The 18,921-nt window shown below is 41.0% G+C and overlaps 2 protein-coding genes across 2 annotated transcripts; both read right to left on the bottom strand.

Moving 5' to 3' along the window:
* Window positions 1-8,856: 8,856 nt before the first annotated feature.
* tnfsf13b (TNF superfamily member 13b) lies at window positions 8,857-12,501 on the bottom strand. The gene is made up of 6 exons (XM_085249194.1): window positions 11,923-12,501; window positions 11,681-11,786; window positions 11,082-11,138; window positions 10,687-10,811; window positions 10,259-10,409; window positions 8,857-10,051 (listed from the first exon to the last, which is right to left on the bottom strand). The coding sequence occupies exons 1-6, from the start codon at window positions 12,154-12,156 to the stop codon at window positions 9,939-9,941; spliced, it is 786 nt and encodes a 261-aa protein (XP_085105320.1). The 5' UTR covers window positions 12,157-12,501; the 3' UTR covers window positions 8,857-9,938.
* A 350-nt stretch (window positions 12,502-12,851) lies between these two features.
* On the bottom strand, window positions 12,852-18,429 carry abhd13 (abhydrolase domain containing 13). The gene is made up of 2 exons (XM_085249193.1): window positions 18,050-18,429; window positions 12,852-16,716 (listed from the first exon to the last, which is right to left on the bottom strand). The coding sequence occupies exon 2, from the start codon at window positions 16,680-16,682 to the stop codon at window positions 15,627-15,629; it is 1,056 nt and encodes a 351-aa protein (XP_085105319.1). The 5' UTR covers window positions 16,683-16,716; window positions 18,050-18,429; the 3' UTR covers window positions 12,852-15,626.
* Window positions 18,430-18,921: the final 492 nt, after the last annotated feature.

Here is an 18,921-nt window from a genome sequence, read left to right on the forward strand (position 1 = left end):
CAATAAAATAAAAAATAAAAAAACACACTTTTAAAACACACACGCACTAACACAAACACTCTGGGAGTATGTGCATGATCCCGAAGCAATTTCTTCCACATTATGGTATGAGAGATTGCTTTACAGAGACGTTTTCCTTCATTTCAGACCTCTTATCTGTACCTGCAGAAATGAACAGATATTATGATAACACTAACTGGGATCTTTTATCACCCTTTCCTCCACACTTTCTTTTTACCAAACACATTATCCTTCACCTCAAATCCTCTCTCCTTCATTTCACTCCAGCTTTGCTGTAAGTGATCCTTTTTCTCAAGAATTTAGGTCACACACTCTGCTTTTTGCCTCACTTCTTTTGCCTCACTTCTGTCGATAATCCTCGATCTTTCATTCTGTGGACAACAGTCTAACGAGGATCTTCAGGAGATCAGCGTGATGGAAGTAGGAGTGTATTGTAGCATTGTCAAATGGGGCATCATGCCTCATTAGCTAATGCCTTAATTTGATTAAGGTTAAATGTGAGTGATGACATGTTTGAAATCAGACACACAAACATCACAGCTAGACATTATCTTTCATCTCAGCAAAAACTCCCCCCATGGCTCCTTGAATAGATCAAAGCGGCGTTTTTAAAGGGAATACTTAACCAATCCTGTTCAAATCATTAGCATGGCTCTGCTGATGCACTCACACTCAGCGCTCTAATATCAGCCACTGTAGCTACAGGCAAAAGAACCTGGTAGGTGGACAATTATTTATGTGCAACGGCAGAGGGTCCACTTGTCCATATGATGGCAGAAATGGAGTAGCCACATTTTACGCACCTGCCTTCAAACAATTTTCAGACAGGCGAGCGAAACAGCTACTTCATGAGCTGTTCTCGCAGCCTCTCTTTCCATCCTACTTGTTTCTTCCTGCTGAGAAATGCATTCATCATCCTCCCTCTGCACCATCCAAGCCATGTTACACAATCGAGCGATCTCAGCTCCCATTCCTAAATTACCTTCATAACATTAAAGTATCTGCAGGCTACTTATGTGTTGTTCTTTTCTCTCTGTGGGGGGGGGGGAATCCAGCAGTGTTAACTGTGGTTTTCACATAAGATAAAGCTATCCTACCCTCATCACTCGATCAGCTGATGAAAGGTAATTCATAAATACATGTAGCAAAAGCAAGTCCTGGCAAGCCCAGACATCGACCCTGACACTGATGTCCCTTTATGACACAGTGTCCAATTATAGGAAGTGAAACAAAGTCTGCAAGGCCACCAGTCACATACCAGCAGCATGTGTTACTGTGAGGAAGTCTTCTATATAAAGTGAGATCACATAGAGGACAGCCTCCATCTCCTTAGGGCTTAGTCAACCTTTGTGTCAGCTGCTGCACCTGTTTAGCATTGAACCCATGCAGACTGCTTTGATGATATTGTTTCATCAGATGGGGGAAAATCTCAGACAAAAGGTTTGGATCCAATCCAAAGCTTGCTGCAGGAATTCCTCTCCTAAAAACACGCTTTTGCTGCTGCTGATGCCACGAGTGCTTTTCACCACCTGTCATTAACTTTAGCTGCTGTTTGAAGCAGCTGTCCAATCCTATGGGTTTTAATCATAAGAATAGCAGTTTTCAGACAGTTTCATCCCATTCTCAAGCTTATTTTCCAATTCAGGCTCATGATCTATAAGATGAAGAATAAAGCACTTTTCCCCAAAAATTTTGCTTCCAATTCTTTAGGAAATTTGTGCCGAGTACCAAAAAAATGAAAAATGTGATTTCTGATTGGATTTATTAGCTGCTATTATTATAGCACACCCGAATACAACCAAGGTTTCATAGCTGGAGTAAAGCTTTGGCAAGGGAGAGGGCAATAACTCTATTTCTTTTTTTTAACTGTCATTAATCTGAAAATACAGGAATTTGGTGAATTTACTGTTGTTCAAACAAAAGAAACAAACAAATAATGAAATAATTATCATAGATCAGGAATCTTTTCAATCCTGATAATGTTAGTAAACAGTCCTTTTCTTTACAGCACACTCCTAATATTGCACATTTCCATCTCAACTCATAATTCAAATAAATAGCGCAGTTGCTCTGGATTACAGCTGGCAGCAGTCCAATTTAATCCATGGCATTCCCAGATGAACCCCCTCTACCCCCTCTTTTGCCTGCCCAGTCAGCCTTCTTTCCTCTGACCTCAGGCGCATGAAATTCATCTATCTATTCAATGTCTGTGAAGATATTTTTTTGTTTGTTTGTTTGTTTTTCAAAAGGAGGCTTGGAGGCTTTCTGTCAGAGTAACGCCAAGGAATTTCAGTGAGCGTGATAACCGTGCAGTTCCAAACTATGAAGATATCAGCTGGTGGACAGGCACAAAAAATATAGACAAAGATGTTTAATCATCCCATCTCACAGTTGGAGGTGTTGAAAGACAGAGTTTCACTCATCCATCCTTCCATCCATCTATCCATCCATCCCTTCTCACTTATCCAGTTCAAGGGTCAAATTTGTGCCAGAGCCTACGCCAGCTGTTACAGGACAAGAGGCCAAGCAGACCCTAAACAGATAACCAGTCTGTTGCAGGGCTAACATGGAAAGACAAACAACCATTCAAGCTCCCATTCAGGCTTTGGTCAACCTAACCCCATGCATGTCTTTGGACTGTGGGAGGAAGTTGGGACATGGAGAGAATCCGTGCAGACTCAGAGGGAACAGTTGTTGTCAGTTCCACACAAAAAGGCCCCACCTCCTTGGTGGAGTCAAACTCAGGGCCTTCGTGCTGTGAGGAAATAGTGAGACTCTCTAGTTCTGAATTCATTTATTAGATGGAGGAAAAAGATATCTAAGTGGTGGCATCATCTTTTACCTTTACCTTTCTCCATTTTATATAACGTTGACTTTCAGAACCAGACACTCTCTCCTAGAGCTCTCTTGAAAGGTGGTTCGCCCCTTAATCATACAAAAAAGGTGTCATTTAAATCTTGTCAAAGCCATGGGGCTTCAGCATTGCAACACAGCTGGTGGGCTACTTTACATGAGTGAAACAGTTGGTGGTTTGTATATTCTTTGAGCACCACTGGAGTTCTGATAGCAGCAAATCCATCAAAAACCTCGCTTGCAGCAAAAGGTCTTTGCTCAGCCACCACCCTCTCCTGCTCTTCATCATCATCCTCCTCGAGCTCATAAATCAACCTATAATTATCAGGGAGGGTGGTGACTAAGTCTTGAGACCATGTGGCTCAACAGCTGACCACAGGACAGGCAACTGGGCGCCCTTGTGCGGATTACACAGCATTTAGTAATGCTCCACAGAGAAAAGAAAAGAAGCAGCAAAAAAAGAGAGTCTGGAATATAACTGCTGGAAAAATGGTACTGTTAAAGTAACGTGGTGGAGACAGTCTTTTGAGTTTAAAGAGAATGATACCTCTGATACTGCCAGACAGAGAGGCCCACAGTCTGGCTGAGCAACAGGACAGATGGGAATAGCACACAGACACAGATACAGCTTGTTGAAAGGGACGCTGTGACTAAAACAAGTGGACCTCCTTGTACATCACGAGTGATTTTCTTACACTGTGTTTATTAGTAACAGCTCTGAATCATATCATCCCAAGGGTTTAACACCAACAAGTTTAACCCGCATGCACTCAGTCTTTTCTCTCTCTCTCTCTCTCTCTCTCTCTCACAAACACACACACACACACACACACACACACACACACACACACACACACACACACACACTGGGGTGTGTAGACTCTCAGTCTGAATAAGACCATCTGTGAGCTCCAGAGAAACAAAAGCAGTTTTTTTATTCTACACAGCCAGAGTCATCATCTTGTCGGATACTGAGCTATCTTATGTCACACCAAGAAAAGGCTTTACACTCCATAAAATCTATTCACCACCCATTGTCACCCCTATTTTTCCTGGCTGTCCAGTCCTCTATAGTCCTCTTTTCTTTCCTGATTTTTTTCCTCACTTTCTGTAAATATTTACACAGAGGCTCTGATTGTACACATCACACAACCACATAGAGCTTAGGTGAAAGTCGCCCAAGGTCATCTGAAACTGGGGCAATCCCCAGTTGACATTCAGTACCCTAAAGGTTTTTTGGAGGGCTGCGTGTTTGTATTTGCAGCTGACAAGCCAACAAACCTGTTTCCCTTTTTCTGCTCTGCCAGTTAGCACACATGGAACATCTCCAGGCAAACAACAGCATACAAGAGGGACAAAAAAAAATGAATAGAAACAAAGGCCGATCTACAGACAGCAAACAAAGGCAATACCTACAAGCAAAAAGAAACTCAAAATATGTATAAACATCTAAGTCAAATCAAACTATAGCAGGCATTTTACCCTTTGTAGATTACTTGTACGCTTAGGAAATTCCATTCATGCAAAGGGCAAATTATTCACAATCATAGTTTTGATTCATCCAAATATTTGCCGGTGACCCAACAGTATGCCATCGGGCCTTATGTGACCGACCGAGACAGAGGAGCTCTGAAGTCACTAAACAACACAACACATGAAAAGCAATAGACATTTAGCGCTGTACCTCAGTGTAGCTTCTCCCTGTGGTTCTGTGCAGATAGCAAATAAAATCCAGAGACAATTTGGTCTCAGCTGCAGAGATCTGAAACACTCAGCGAGAGAAAGCCAGAGAGAACTCAACTCCCATCTCTCTCTACATCTACACCAATAGGCTAAAATCCTCCACTCACATCCCATCTGAGTGAGAGAGGGGGAGAGAGAGTTAAAAGGAGAGCGGGTGGATGGGGGGGGGGAGTGCTTGCTTGGGTGAATATAGGGGAAAAACTGAAAGGGAGAGTGAGCATAAGTCAGGGAGAGAGAGTGAAAGGGAGAGATTTATGAGTTTGGTTTTGTGTAAGAGAGGGAAAACAGAAAGAGAGGAAGACAGGAGTTTAAATCTCTAATTACAACTGCTTATCACAAGCCCATGAGCAGATGGTAGGAATGGGTGACAGTGGACTTTGTACACACCACTCCGTTACGCCCGTCTTTTGCTTGTGCATGTGTATGTATGTGTGTGTGTTTGCATGCCAAAAAGGAACGTAAGCACATATGCCTAACAATGAGGACAGCTCGTAAATAGTATGTGCCTTCTCACCTAACGTCGCCTTTTTCTCACAGGGTATCAGTGCCTGTTGCTCTTCCTCATCAGCACGAGAATGAGTACTAGAATGAATCTCCACACGCATCGGATGGATTTCATGAAATACATACTTGTGTTCTATTTTTCTATCATCAGGTCAAAATTTCAGTATTTCTCCAGGACTTTGGTTAATAAACAAGAACAAACAATGCTGAGCGGTCTGCGGTGCAAATTAGAAAATGATCTCACGCTGAATCACTAACCAAGATGGTGAAAGTATTTAACATTGTGCCTGCTACTGAAAATCAATCACAACAAAATAAAAGTACTTGCAACTACTGGCAGACTCAAAAACATGTAAACAGTATAATACCAAGAATTGGTGAAATAAAGCCAAGCCCCCAGAAGCCACGAGAAAGTGAGGGAACAAAAAAAGTGTAAAAATAAATAAATAAATGACTAATTGTAAAGTCAGTTATTCTCTTATATCAACTGTTGAACTGATGGTGTATTCAGGTAAAATTAGCAAATATTTTTTATTTACAGTATATACAAATTATTCCTTTTTGTCCAATAGCTTCTAAGTGTGTGTGTGTGTGTGTGTGTGTGTGTGTGTGTGTGTGTGTGTGTGTGTGTGTGTGTGTTTAAACAAATGTTGCGGGCTGTGTGTCATCCAAAGCCCGGGCTTGGAGCGGTGAAGAAGATGGAGAAAGAAGGAAAGAGAGAGGGGGAAGCAGCAGAGTTGTGGCAAGCCATAATCTTTCTCCCCCTTTCTCATCATCCATCTGATGTGCTTTGCTCTCTTCTGCAATAAGTTCATGTCCCTGAGAAAAATGCCTGGAAAAATAAAAGATTCAATAGGAAGAGCTTGAACGGAGACAACTTTCAAATCTGCTCAAACTTGCCTTGTACCCATGCAGATTGCTGTTTTGTGATGGTTTGATTTTTCGGCAGGAATATATGAATTATAGATCAGCTTATATTTGCAGATCTCATGTGGACAGGGGAGAGAGGGAGAGCATTTTTAAACCCAATCACATGTTTGCAATGTTAAAAACAGATAAACCTCTTATTCGGCTTGGTCAGTCACGTTTTTCAAATCAGAAACAATTGACATCTAACTGAATCCAAAAAACCCCCAAACTATATTGAATGGCGAGCACAGAGCACGGTGTTTAGGATGTAGAGTAACGGATGGTGCAATCCTGTTTGTTGATAAACCAAATCCATGCAAATCCATGCACTGCCTCTGCCAGTTCAGCTGGAGGGCTCTGGATCAGCCTGATTACTCTGGGCTGACAGCAGCAGATCGAAGTAATCTCCAAATTCTACATAAGTATGTACACGAAACAAACATATAGCACATTTAGCTGCTGTGAGCTAATATGAGCAGTGCACATTTCATTAGTATTTGTGGGAGGGCAACAGATCTACATATGTACACAGTGAGAGTCAATGCTCTGCAAAAGTGAATGTCTGTCTGCAAACTCTGATGCCTGTGCAAGCATGTTAGTGAAACGAGGCATGCTCGGTTTTATAATCAGGATTCAGGGATCACCTTTACTCCCTGTCATCTGTCTCACCTGTCCCAAAGGTACCAAACAGGGAGAGAGAGAGAAGGAAAGCAAGGGAAGTACAGATGGGAACAAAGAGATAGTGAAACCCACAAGGGATAGAATTGGAGAAATGAGAAAATAAATGAATTGAAACTGAAGACTTCTTGGAATTTACCCACTGTTAGTATAACAGCGCTCCTTTAAGTAATCTTACTTCTCTGTCAGAGTAGATAATGTGCCTTGTGTAGCTGTTGAATAAAGCAGAACAGGTAAAAAGGTCATTTGTAGAGCTGTTTTTCATCTTTATTTCTTTAAGACGCTCTTTAAAATATGATTTTACAGACGTTTCGGAATATCTGCTTTGTGCATCTTTGATATTTTAAACACTGTATACACGCACCGTGAGTGCACGGGTGTGTGAACTACACACAGTGCCAGCATGAGCGCACAGCAGGTCTCATTTCCTCATTCTCCGGTCAGACACTGGTTTCTCTTTTGAAAGCGGAGCCCAAAATGACATCAGTTTCCGCCAAGACACAATTCGTCACCATGGCACCGCACGAAGACATTTTTGACCCAGAGGGAGGAGCATCATGCTTGACACATTTATAGCAGAGGTCTTTGCTCCACTCTTCCCTCTTCTCTAACCCCCCCCCCCCTCTTTTTCTCAATTGATGTTTGCCCAGCCGCCCGCTCTGTTTACCGCATCATCAAAGAGCTTCTCTGACTTCAATGGCTCCGGTTCTCTGACCTGACCCACTCTCCTTGTGCATTTCAACTTCAAGGTCTCTCTTCCATGTACTCTTGCACTGATACATATTTGGGATCTTTGAGTGAATTTAACATCCAGCTTCTCAAGACTTCTATTTTAGACTTCTTCCCTCCCCCACTTTTGATTTCAGTGCTTGTCAAACGGGCTCCAAGGGCAGAATGCCTGTTGAAGAAGTGACCACCCACTGGGCTTTGTCTTACTCTTTGCCACGACTGACAGATGGCCAGTTTACATAGAAAGAATATCGCAGATAAAGAGAAATCCAAAATACTAAAAAAAATCAACCTCTACAGTTTGAAGATTCATATTTCATTTTAACTGCCATTATGTCAGGAGGTTTTAAAACAAGGTAGAAGATGCAGGCCCTTTATTTGAGGCAGCTCTGGCTGAGGAGGTAGAGCGGGTCGGGTCGATTGTTCAGTCCCTGGCTACTCTAGTCTGCATGTCAACACATTAGCATTCACACATTCACATTCAAATGCATCTGTGTGAGTATTTGTGTAATGCTGGACAAGGTGCTTACGTATGTATGACTGAATGAGGCTTGTCGTAAAAAGCACTATATGAATACCTGTCCATTTACCATTTATGGTATTGGCAAAACACATAAAATAAACATGAATAATAATTTAGTCATTAAAAATATTAACTGTATTTAATAAATAGCAAAGTATTAAAGAGAAGTATGAAGATGAGAAAATAAAATGTCCTGCAGTGGCTACATCTACGGTGCTTCCCAGGTGGCAGCAGGTGAAAAAGCTGTGGTTGGGTTCAGTATTGCTGATGCTCTGCAGACCGGTGCAAATGATGTCCTTGGCGGTTTTAATCACCCTCTGACCACACTTCCAGACTCAGGCCTTTCACCTCCCTTAGTAAATTTATTATCACCAGAATTATAACGTTCCAAGTTAGCTGGTTACATTAATCTGAGTCATTTCTCAGATTTATTCACCGCAGGGAGAGGTGTATGGTTACCAGGGAACCCTGGTAACCATACATCCTGAAACCCAGGAAGCTGAACTGTTTGCCTGCTCCGCTCAGCAACCAATGTAAACAGTGGTGTGTGTCTTGTCTAAAATCAACAGTTTAAATAGTTTACTTAAACTGGGCTTACCATTAAATAGTTGTGGAACAAAAACATTTTTTTGACTGTCACTGTTTTCATATGGGTTTCCTGGCAGCCAGATAGAAGCCAGATTTTCCTGTTAATGAATTGTGTTTTGAATACAAGGAAATTGTGGGAAATACTTGAGCTATATGTTATAATTTTATATCATATCATGTCATGGCAAAATCATGTTAAGTTGTGTGGCGTTTTGCTTAACATTTTCCTTTCCCGTGTACAAATCTGTGTTTTCCTGATATGTTATATTGCACGAAAAACTCATGTAAGAGAAAACCTTTTTTGTGACTAATTGTTTATTTTTTACCTTTGATATGACAATTATAATACAAAACCACTGACAGTCAGTAAATATTAAAACTAAACAATCCCTCTGATCCTATACAGTGTGTAAAGTACTGATAATACTGCATGATTTATGGCATAAAAAATTCACATAATGTACTGTAATTAAAACTGCGAATGTATTAATATTGTCCAGAATATATAAGAACACACTCTCGGGTATAACGTTCACTCCATCTCTAGCTTATACAAAATCTAGACTGAAGAATACACTGAAAAAGTGTCACTATTTTCTCCTGGGCTTTCATGCATTCGTGCATGGCAAATTCATTGATCACTTCCTTTGAAAATGAAGACATCATCTGCCTAGAGTTTTGCCTCAGGCTAAAAATAGGGTATTGCTGCTCCTGATCAACCTTATTTCTCTCTTTGCTTTTGTTCTGACACACACACACACACACACACACACACACACACACACACACACACACACACACACACACACACACACACACACACACACACAACTCTTTCCTTCTTGTGGTTATTGATGGAACATCAGCCTCCACTCAGAATGTCTTGTGAAAGAATTGTCACTTTATTGCATCTGAATATTCATATCAAGTGAGTCATGCTGGCTTATGTCTTTATATCTGGACTAATAAAGCATATAAGAAGAACCATCTGAGTTATGCAGTAATGTGGCTGCTGCTAAATGAAAGATTATGTGATTAATATTTGGTCCTTGCCACGTGTGCGACTATCTGAAGAAAGCTTACTTGATTCTAACAGTTTCTTACAATGTATATATGTATGGCACAAATGAATATAATGCATGAACATAATAAAAAGGACAGACCTTAACCCTTAACCCTCTGTCTCTCTTGTGTCTGCTCAGGCTTAACAAGCTAGAAGTTGCACAGTACATCATTCAGCCAGTGGTGAAATGGCTGCTTCCTGTGTTTTTGTCACAACACCAAGTCAGTCAAGGTCACCAAGAAATGTAGCATGTTGCTGCCATTCCCCCATCTCTGGCACTTCATGGCTTTAACGTCTCCCCTTGGGTCCGATGTGAGGTGGCACAGTTTAAGCCAGTTTGAGAGCACCCAGAAAGGTGGAATCTCCACTCAGGGACACGTCTGCTGTGGCCCGGGGGATCAGAAGCTCCAAGTAGTCCCCAGCCTCCAGTTTCACAATACCTGAGGGATGTAAATGTCTGCATCAGACCTTGAATTGGTATTTTCCATTATTACGCACTCCTTAAACTGAAGCACCAACATGCATACACAAACACACAAACAAATGCTTGACAGCTTGACAAAAGAGGAAGTGGGTTGATTAACCTCCACAAGAACTGTTGTTTAAAGGAAGAACATATCTGGGCAAATACAATAACACAGATTCACCTCCTGTGTAGCAGGTGTTGAACGATTGGACAGGGTTCATGTTTTGGATGCAGCGGAACAGGGACACATACTGAGGCTCGTTTCCAACAACATTTGCCTTCCACCGGAACACCACGTGACCCATTGCAAAGGTGTTGTCCCTGTAGAAGACCTGTGCACATCAGAACCACCAGGTTAAAACCATGGGGTGTGGTGGGGGCATTGGTGCTACAGCACCGCCTAATTTATTATGCACGCATAATTTATATATTCTCTTCTTTATCTGACCTTTGTTCAAGGTCTCTCAACCAGCTGCATGTTTAGATTGAGCACACCCTTTTTTCTGCACCGTTTGTAAGGGGGAAAATAATATCTGATGATTTGGAAACGGACTGGCAGCACCCCCCTGTGGCAAAATCATGGAATGACAATTTCAAAAAAGGACATACCTGACTGTACACATAATAGAAGCCCTCCTCTCGGACTAAAATGCGGTCACCTTCGGCCTCCAGGGCAGTGCCTCTCTTTAACCCAGGCTGCCAAGGGATGCCTGTGTACGTATCTCTTAAAATTTCTAAACCAAAACATAACATCATTATGGAAAATGCCCCACAGCACATAAAGATACATCTTTTGTAACAGTCACCATATTTGTGAGTCACTTAGTTACTGTAGACCTCATACAGCTTAAGTCTAAATTCTGACTTTGTAACAATGGCTCTGATTAGTTTGCAAAGACCAAAAGATCTCAATATGAAACAAGAGGTAAATACAAACCAGAGGTAAGTTAAATAAACAGACAAATCAAAACAAAATGTCACAGTTATGGTCTAACATCTTGTACCTTTCACGTAGTTTTTTCTGCTGTCGTTTGCCAGCATCTGCAGGAAAGACTGAGAAACTGCGAGCAAACACAAGAGGAAACTATTTTTAAAAGTTGTTTCTTTTCTGTCTCAACAAAGCTTGTTCCTTAACCGTTACTCTTGTTCGTTCTTATCCATCATTTTTTTCTCTCCCATTTTTGGGCAAAAGTGCATCATCGGTGCCCAACAGCTCAATAAATTTGGCCTTATACTATGCACATTAATCAACTAACAGCAATATCTGACCACATGAGATTTTTTGGGATTGTTAAGAAAACGTGGTCATTGGTATGTTAAAGTAAACAGTGTGTCTGGGGAACTTAGTGTGGCGGGATTTAACACCCTCCACCCCCCTGCCCACCAAAAAAAAAGAAAGAAAGAAACCTCTATGCACAATTAAACACGGGTTAACAATGGTACAGAAAATTATACACTACGCATAGTACCAGTAATAAAAGTGTGTGTTATTTTTCTTTTTTCTAATCAGGCAACAGAGTTGAAAAAACAAAACGTACATTTTTGCAAATATCTCATGCGTGAACAATAACTGTAAGTCTCAAGTGCACCCTCTATGTCTTACTTAACACTTCTGCTCCAGACACCGTTCTCCTTCGTCGTCTTTGGATGAAGGCAGGTGGACACTCGGGCTGACGAGCAACATCTTTGATGTTGTTTGGAATCTCCACCTGCACAGACATGATATAGCTCTTAGAAAAACAGTAACTGCAATTAAAATACAATATTTTGCACATCTTCGTAACCTTGTGCAGGTGGGGTGCTTGCTGTCGTTCCCATGTGGGGGGTGGACTAGTGTTCTCTCACCTGCAATCTGTCTGCGCTGGGTTGTCCCTCTTCTCTCCCACAAGAGACATCTGATTGAAGTTGCTCTATTTCAGCTCTGAGGGCTACCAGCTGGTACAGAGACAAAGCTGAAAGAAAAGATGAGCTGAGAGCGGCCAGCATCAACAGGAAAACTGGCCAGGACAGCATTCTTTCACTATCCCCTTGTCCAGAGCCAGGCTTAAGACCTGCCAAAACTGCCATTGCAGGACCCATACAATCTCCAGAGCGAGCTCACACTTGCCACATGACCAGTTTCACGCCTGAACTATCCTCTCCCTCTCTTCTTACTGTATTTGGAATGGCGGATGTTTGCTTTTGTTATCAAATGTTCTCTAGTATCTCCAGTAGTACCGTAACTCCCGTCTGCAAGCAAGATTGATTTCCTTAACTCTCACTTTTGTCCTTAAGAAGCCAGATCCAGTGCAGTCTGAGGGACTACGCAGGATAAATACTTTACAAAAAAAATGGTAAAGAGCTTCCCCTCTATTGTTCCGCTAAGCTAACCACACTCAGCTTCCTGCCTGACCAGAAGCCTTGACAAATCTCTCTCTCACTCCTCGGTTTTCACATCACAAAACACACGTCTTCTTCCACACAATAAAAATTGACACGCGAGTGGGCACAAGAGTGGAACCTGGCAGCAAAATGGAAAACAGCCAAGGTGCGAAACAGGTAAAGTGATTTAAGACTGAGAAGTGAAAATAATACCGTATAATGCCACCGTTATTTCAGAATTAGATGCACACTAAAATAAGGAAGTGAATAAATTCATCTGTGAACAGCAACACAAGATGGCAAAACATACAAAACTGTTATTCTCAGAAGTGTGAAGTTACTTGTTTTAGCACCCTGAATAACAAAGCACACACACACGCAGACACACACAAACTCCAACTCAAACCACAAAAAAGATTTTAATGTATCAATTTATTGCATGTTACAGTACAGAAAATAGAAAGTGAAAATGTGTGCTTACAAAAGAAGTTGTCGACATTGTTTAAAAATCGTAAAGAAACAACTGGAAAATGGAAAAAATTGCTCAAACTGACCGCCCTGTACTCAGAAGTCAAAAGATGACTCATTCAGATGTTTGTCTGTAGTAATAAATCATCAGTTTTTCTTCAGAGCATACAGAAGCGGAGCGGTTGTGGCAGATATACACAAAGTATGTCGAGACTGTGCATGTTCATTTCCACACAAATTTGCCAAGACTCGATGTTATTACATGCCAGCTTTAAAATGCAACGTACCAATTCTGAGTTATGGCAACATTTTCGCCAGCATTTCTTCCGAATAGATTCACATAAAGAAAAAAAAAAAAGTCCCACAGTGCACTGTCGCATCTGATCGGCCAATGATTTTCTATAAAAACTTAAAAGACATTCAATTTTATTTGTTTTCATCCACAGGGTGTTAGACTGTAAAAGCACATTTGGCTAGGATGAAGACTCAATATCCCATTTATTATTAAATTTGCTTCCTACCAGGCTACAAAATGGTAAATCAAGTGAATGACAACAAGTTCCGCAATCTTCTCTCGAATGATGGGATGGTGCAATTCTAAGTCACAGCAGAAGTGTAAAACAAAGCTAGTGGAGCCAAAAGAGTGTATACTCACATGGTTGTATGCACAATGTGCATTAACTCAGCATATGGATTTGATATAATACAAAAATGTCCCAAAATGTTCAGTGCCGCCAGTAAAATAAGTCAAAGAAAAAGGAAGAAAAGACCAGCAATATACGATTTCTATAAAGCATGTTCACTTAAGACCACCATTTACATTCATAGTAGGATTTCGATCATTTGTCAAGTTACAGTGATGCACAAATTTGGTCTTCTGGCATTGTCAGATTTTGTTTAGCATACGTCTCAAACAGTATTAAATATGGCTAAGGAGATCTGTTGAGCTTGTTCAAATGGCTTTGATACCACTGCACTGCCGCGTGCTGCATTTAGAAAGCAAGAGCTGATAATAGCGTTTTAATTGTCGAGCTCCGCTCCATCCCATGGAAGACATGCAGGAAAGGTTAATTAGCTCATTAAAAGCCCTCCAAGTGAGTAAAGCCGTTTTGCAAATAAGCATGGGGTGACAGAATCTTCCAATTAACAATTACAATGCTGATGATAAAAGCTAAGAAAAAAGCTTACACCTCATTCCTAAATACACCTCTTCTTTAAAAAACAGTTTCTGTGTTTTGGTTTGTTTTTTGCTCCCTAAAATGATTTCAATTCAGTATTCAAATGGCCAAATGCTGTACAGTAAATTTTTAGGAACTATCTTTCTTGGTAATCATTCGTCATGTCTGTAATGCCTCCCAGAAATCTCACATGGTGTGACTAAAGGGTGAGAGGTATAGGGCAAGTTCACATTCCTCAGTCTTTGTTAAAAAATAATTCTTAGAATTTCATTAATCTTCAAAAGTTAATTTCTGCCCTCAAAATCCCCCTATTAGAATTTGCTGGACTGCAGTTTCTTGTTGATTTGCAGTATTAACTTTGGGAAATGACACACTAAATTTCTCTTGCTTAGACTACTGAGGACTCATAATATCTGCAAATCTTCTGAATACTTTTTTGCACAAAATGAGAACTATGTCATTTTTCCCTATTGTGTTCCAGCGGTCAGCAGGGGCAAGACCATTACACCAACCGATGACTCCTTCGGTGCACAGATATATAACACACTAATGTAACTTGCTGTAAAAGGTTCTTACCATAAACTATAGAAGCCAATGTTGCATAATAACCCCTAAAGCCCAATTAAAAAACAAAGACCTTTTCTTGTGTGCGCATTGCATTTTAACCAGGGAGAACAGCGTGTAGATTATCTTAATCACAATGAAACAGAAGCAGCTAGACAGGAAATAAGAGGTCCATAAGTTATTTTTGACAGGCAGAAGTATCAAACATGTCATTTCATCTTCCTGACCACTTCATCTCAGCAAACACTTGTGGCTGAATATAATTATTCAACAGGAAGCTTTCTGCTACTTTTAAAAGTAAAGTTCAAAGGGTGTATGTGTATAGACAGTAATCACAACAATATCCTTCTATGCCAATCTGTTGCACATACATCAGATTAACGCTTAAAGAGGGAGAGGAAAAAAGTACACTGCTCAAAGTATTGCTCAGAAGATGTTAGCTCATATAATTAAACACTTGGGTAAGTTTAAAAAGAAAAGTGCAATTTAGAAAATTAAATATATTTACACTGAAGGCCTAGACTGCATTATCAGGCCTAGCTCAGTTTATCAGATGAACTGAAATTTTAACTGCAGTAACAATCAGTTTTCACTGAAACACCATAGGCCCCTATATGGACGCAGTAACAAGAGAAGCTGTTTCACTGACTTTAATTCATTCGAGCAGACTTACTAGAGCAAAGTCTTCTGTGTTGTGACATGTATGATCTGGCTTCATTCGTTAAAAAATGTCAAAAATACATGCATACATATCTGCAAACAAACTCAGGAGGACATTCTTACCCTCTCTTAGAACCTTGAAACAGTGAAAATATTTTGACATGTTAAATTTACAGAAAGGTAAAAAGAGTGAAATAAAATAAAACCCCACACAAAAGGATTAAAAAAATGTACATTCTTCCAAATAATCAGTGAAGCTTTCCCAATCAGTCCACTCAAGCCCATGAACAGTCAGTCCCTGACTTTTTTTTTTCTTTTTTAGATAATGGTGACGCTAGCTGAAGGCTGAGCGCTCTCCTCGTGGGCATGGCTCTTCAGCAGGTCTTTAATGAACTGCTCCAAAGCAGCAAAATAGCCCTGACACTGCCACGTGTCGTTGTGCGTGCCCTCTGGAAAGATAGCCAGGCGCTTAGTCCGTGCAGGAGACAGCTCGTACAGTTGTTTCATCATAACTGGTGGGATGAGCTGATCAGACAGACCAGACACAAACAGCGAAGGCATGCGGCACAGCGCCACCTGTCTATAGGACAGGAACTTATTCCTATAGCACCACAAGGGGAGCAGGCGCATGGGCAAGAAGGAGAAGAGTGTTGCTGCCATATGGGGGATGCTGAGGAAGGTGTTTTCAACAATAATGGCTGCTACTCTATGAGGGTTGACTGATGCCAATCGAACAGCCACGGCACCTCCTAGTGAGCGACCAAAGAGTACCACCTTTGTTTTGTCTAGATCAGGGCGGGTCATGACATAGTCCAACGTGGCCTCGGCATCAAGGTAGAGCCCATCCTCGCTGGGCTCACCCTCACTTTTTCCATAACCACGGTAGTCCACCAGCACCACGTTAGCTTTCAGATTGACCAACATTAACAGGGCGTTTGGCACCCTGTGACCAATATTACCTGCATTACCATGGAAATAAAGGATCGTAGGGGGAGCAGAAGAAGTGGGGCAGCTTTGATTTCCAGCAGTGACTCCAGGAGATGTGTCCCCTCCTGTGTAACGAAGCAGGATGAGGTTGAGCTTGACACCGTCCTTAGTACGAATATACACATTCTCATGTGGGATTCCTGTTGGCATGGGAACATAAAGGCGAGAGGAGGAAGGCTGGTCAGGAAAATAGAGGAGAACATCCTGAAATTTGTAGAGGATGCCTGCCACAGATGCTAAGATGAGAGCGAGGAGAAAAAATCCTCCATATAGATGGAAGGTGAGGATAAGGGCCAAAAGGGAGACACGACAGGCACCCCAGGACCAGGACACCAGAGTGAGGGTGCAACGCTCCATTGCCCCCCACAACCTCCACGGCTTCTCCATGGCTACACAAGAGCTGAATCACAGGCCACACACTCTGCAACAAACCAATAAAAACCAAACAAAAACATTAATGAAACAACCAAAAAACACAGGGAACCAAAGATGATTTGGCAGGTAATTGCATCAAATACAGAAGTTCTTGCATCAAATACAGAAGTTCTTGTATCAGTATATAATCATGCACAATATCCATAACAGTTATCAGCCTACTTCATAAAAAAATACTGATGCAAAACTGAACATACTGCTCATGTACCAATACTGGGAAGTAATGAAGACTATGTTATCCCACCTAATAAAAGAATTAAACACCAGTTAGTGTTCATTAAATTATTGCAGGCATTCATGAAGCTTTGTTCAAAAACCTATTCTGTACAAAAAAAATTTTGAAATCAGACAATCAATTAAATTAAGCATTAAAAGAAGGGTTACAAATAAAAAAGGACACGTGTCCCTACAACAGCAACCATATATTCCGATATTTTAATCAACATTGTGCGTCTCATGCACAAGGCTAAAATATGTATGAACTACAGTCTTGAGCTTTAGAAATAATGAAGCACAAAACATGATGAAAATACATTTTATCACAATTTTATTTCACTATCATAAGTCAAAGCTCGTGCCATTTGGTTAGTTGACATGGAAGGACCCCTATGTATTCTGTCTAAAAACATTCATATACTTAAACCAGGACTGTATCGTTTTTATAATAACAGTAATAGTAAAACATCACTGGATAATGTGTTTGACTGCAGTGGGTCTGTTTTCCGCCTCCTGCTATATCAGCAACCTATAGGAGGAATCGGGTGTGCTCAGCCAACCGAAAGGTGATGGGAACCAAACCCTGGTGAATATACTGGCTTATCAGGTGGCGGTAAGATGTGTGCACTGCTGAGGTTAGTACGGGAAATTAAGGTAATGTATGCTGAAAAGATGAAGATGGAAATCTTACGAAGGGAAAAAAATATCTCGACCCCACCCACAAGGAAAAGCGTTGACAGCTGCTGTCAGCCTGGTGAAAAGCTCATACGACTGGTGTTAGCAGGGCTTTGGCAGTTGGTATCCAATTTAACTGATCGTCGATCGTTAAGAGCAGCCAGTCATCACTCAGTATTTTTTTGGCCTGTCAAAAGAAGCTGTCAAATCAGTCACGACTGACACACCATGCTTTGAATTTGCTGGCTATACAAACGAGTTTAACCCCATTAAATGACCACTCACTGCAGCCGAGTTAGATGAGTAACTGAAATGCTAACTACTAAGCTGTCCTTACCTTGCTAGTGCTGTTAGCAGTCTTATATGTAGCTTTTTAAGTTAGCCACCTAGCTAACTCGTCAATGTTAGCTACGGAGCCATCTACTTACCCTTCTCTCATTTTCAGCGTCTCAGCTCCACGAAATTTTAGTAAAACACTAACGCACAGGCAACACAGCCACTGTCATTCAACTCTGTATCTACTAACAAGATTATAGTTACAGCAGCAAGGTGAGTGACAGGCTGTCAGCGACAACACCGGTGACACTAGCTGCACAGCTGGTTAGCATTACTGGTGTAACCTTTTTCAGTTCCGTGTAGAGCTTAGAATAAGAAAATGGGTTCCTGTAAAGCTGCAGTCCTCACACATCAAAATAAACTGCGTTTCAGCGTGACAAAGCACTAAAGTATTTCAAGTGCTAATTTAAGCATCGATCAGGTGATACTTAAAGCGTGTAATGTATGGCACGCCGCCGTAGTAAGGACGTGCAGAATATTAAATACGATGTATTGGCCGAGCTCACGCCTCTGCGTGTGCTATTTAATTTTCACCCACCAGGTGTTGCTATTAGATAGAATATACAGCATCCCAGGGCCTAAAAGCAAACTTCAATGACCGATGCAGCGTTGTTACTTGTTTACTTTATTTACATTTTTAATTTTAGTTTTTATTATTATTATTATTATTATTAGTATTACTACTACTACTAATAGTAATAAAAACGAAGTCAGAAGTGACAGAGAATAAAGTCATGTATGAGAATAGTGAAATAGTTGTAAGGTATGTGGTAGGAGTTAGAGTTGAGTTCAGGGTGAGGGGTGGGACAACAGAGCCTGTTCTTGTTTGCCATGGTATTTACAGGTCGACAGATGAGGACAGGCAGGAGTCTCTGTGGACTATGATGTTTGCTGATGAGACTGTGATCAGTAATGAGAGTAGGAAACGTCTGGAAGATTACTTGGAGAAGTGGAGGTATCCTTT

This window comes from Mchenga conophoros, linkage group LG16 (genome assembly GCF_057382185.1).
Source record: "Mchenga conophoros isolate Kocher_MC1m ecotype Shallow Benthic linkage group LG16, M_conophoros_male_GT1.1, whole genome shotgun sequence".
Lineage (NCBI taxonomy): Eukaryota > Metazoa > Chordata > Actinopteri > Cichliformes > Cichlidae > Mchenga > Mchenga conophoros.

What these genes read in the sequence shown, in the direction of transcription:
- tnfsf13b (XM_085249194.1), bottom strand. Translation starts at nt 12,156, where the DNA reads ATGGGTCCTGCAATGGCAGTTTTGGCAGGTCTTAAGCCTGGCTCTGGA. An exon ending in GTCTGGAGCAGAAGTGTTAA is followed by an intron (nt 11,139 to 11,680) that starts GTAAGACATAGA and finishes GTTTGCTCGCAG; the next exon opens with TTTCTCAGTCTTTCCTGCAG. An exon ending in TCTATTATGTGTACAGTCAG is followed by an intron (nt 10,410 to 10,686) that starts GTATGTCCTTTT and finishes TGATGTGCACAG; the next exon opens with GTCTTCTACAGGGACAACAC.
- abhd13 (XM_085249193.1), bottom strand. Translation starts at nt 16,682, where the DNA reads ATGGAGAAGCCGTGGAGGTTGTGGGGGGCAATGGAGCGTTGCACCCTC.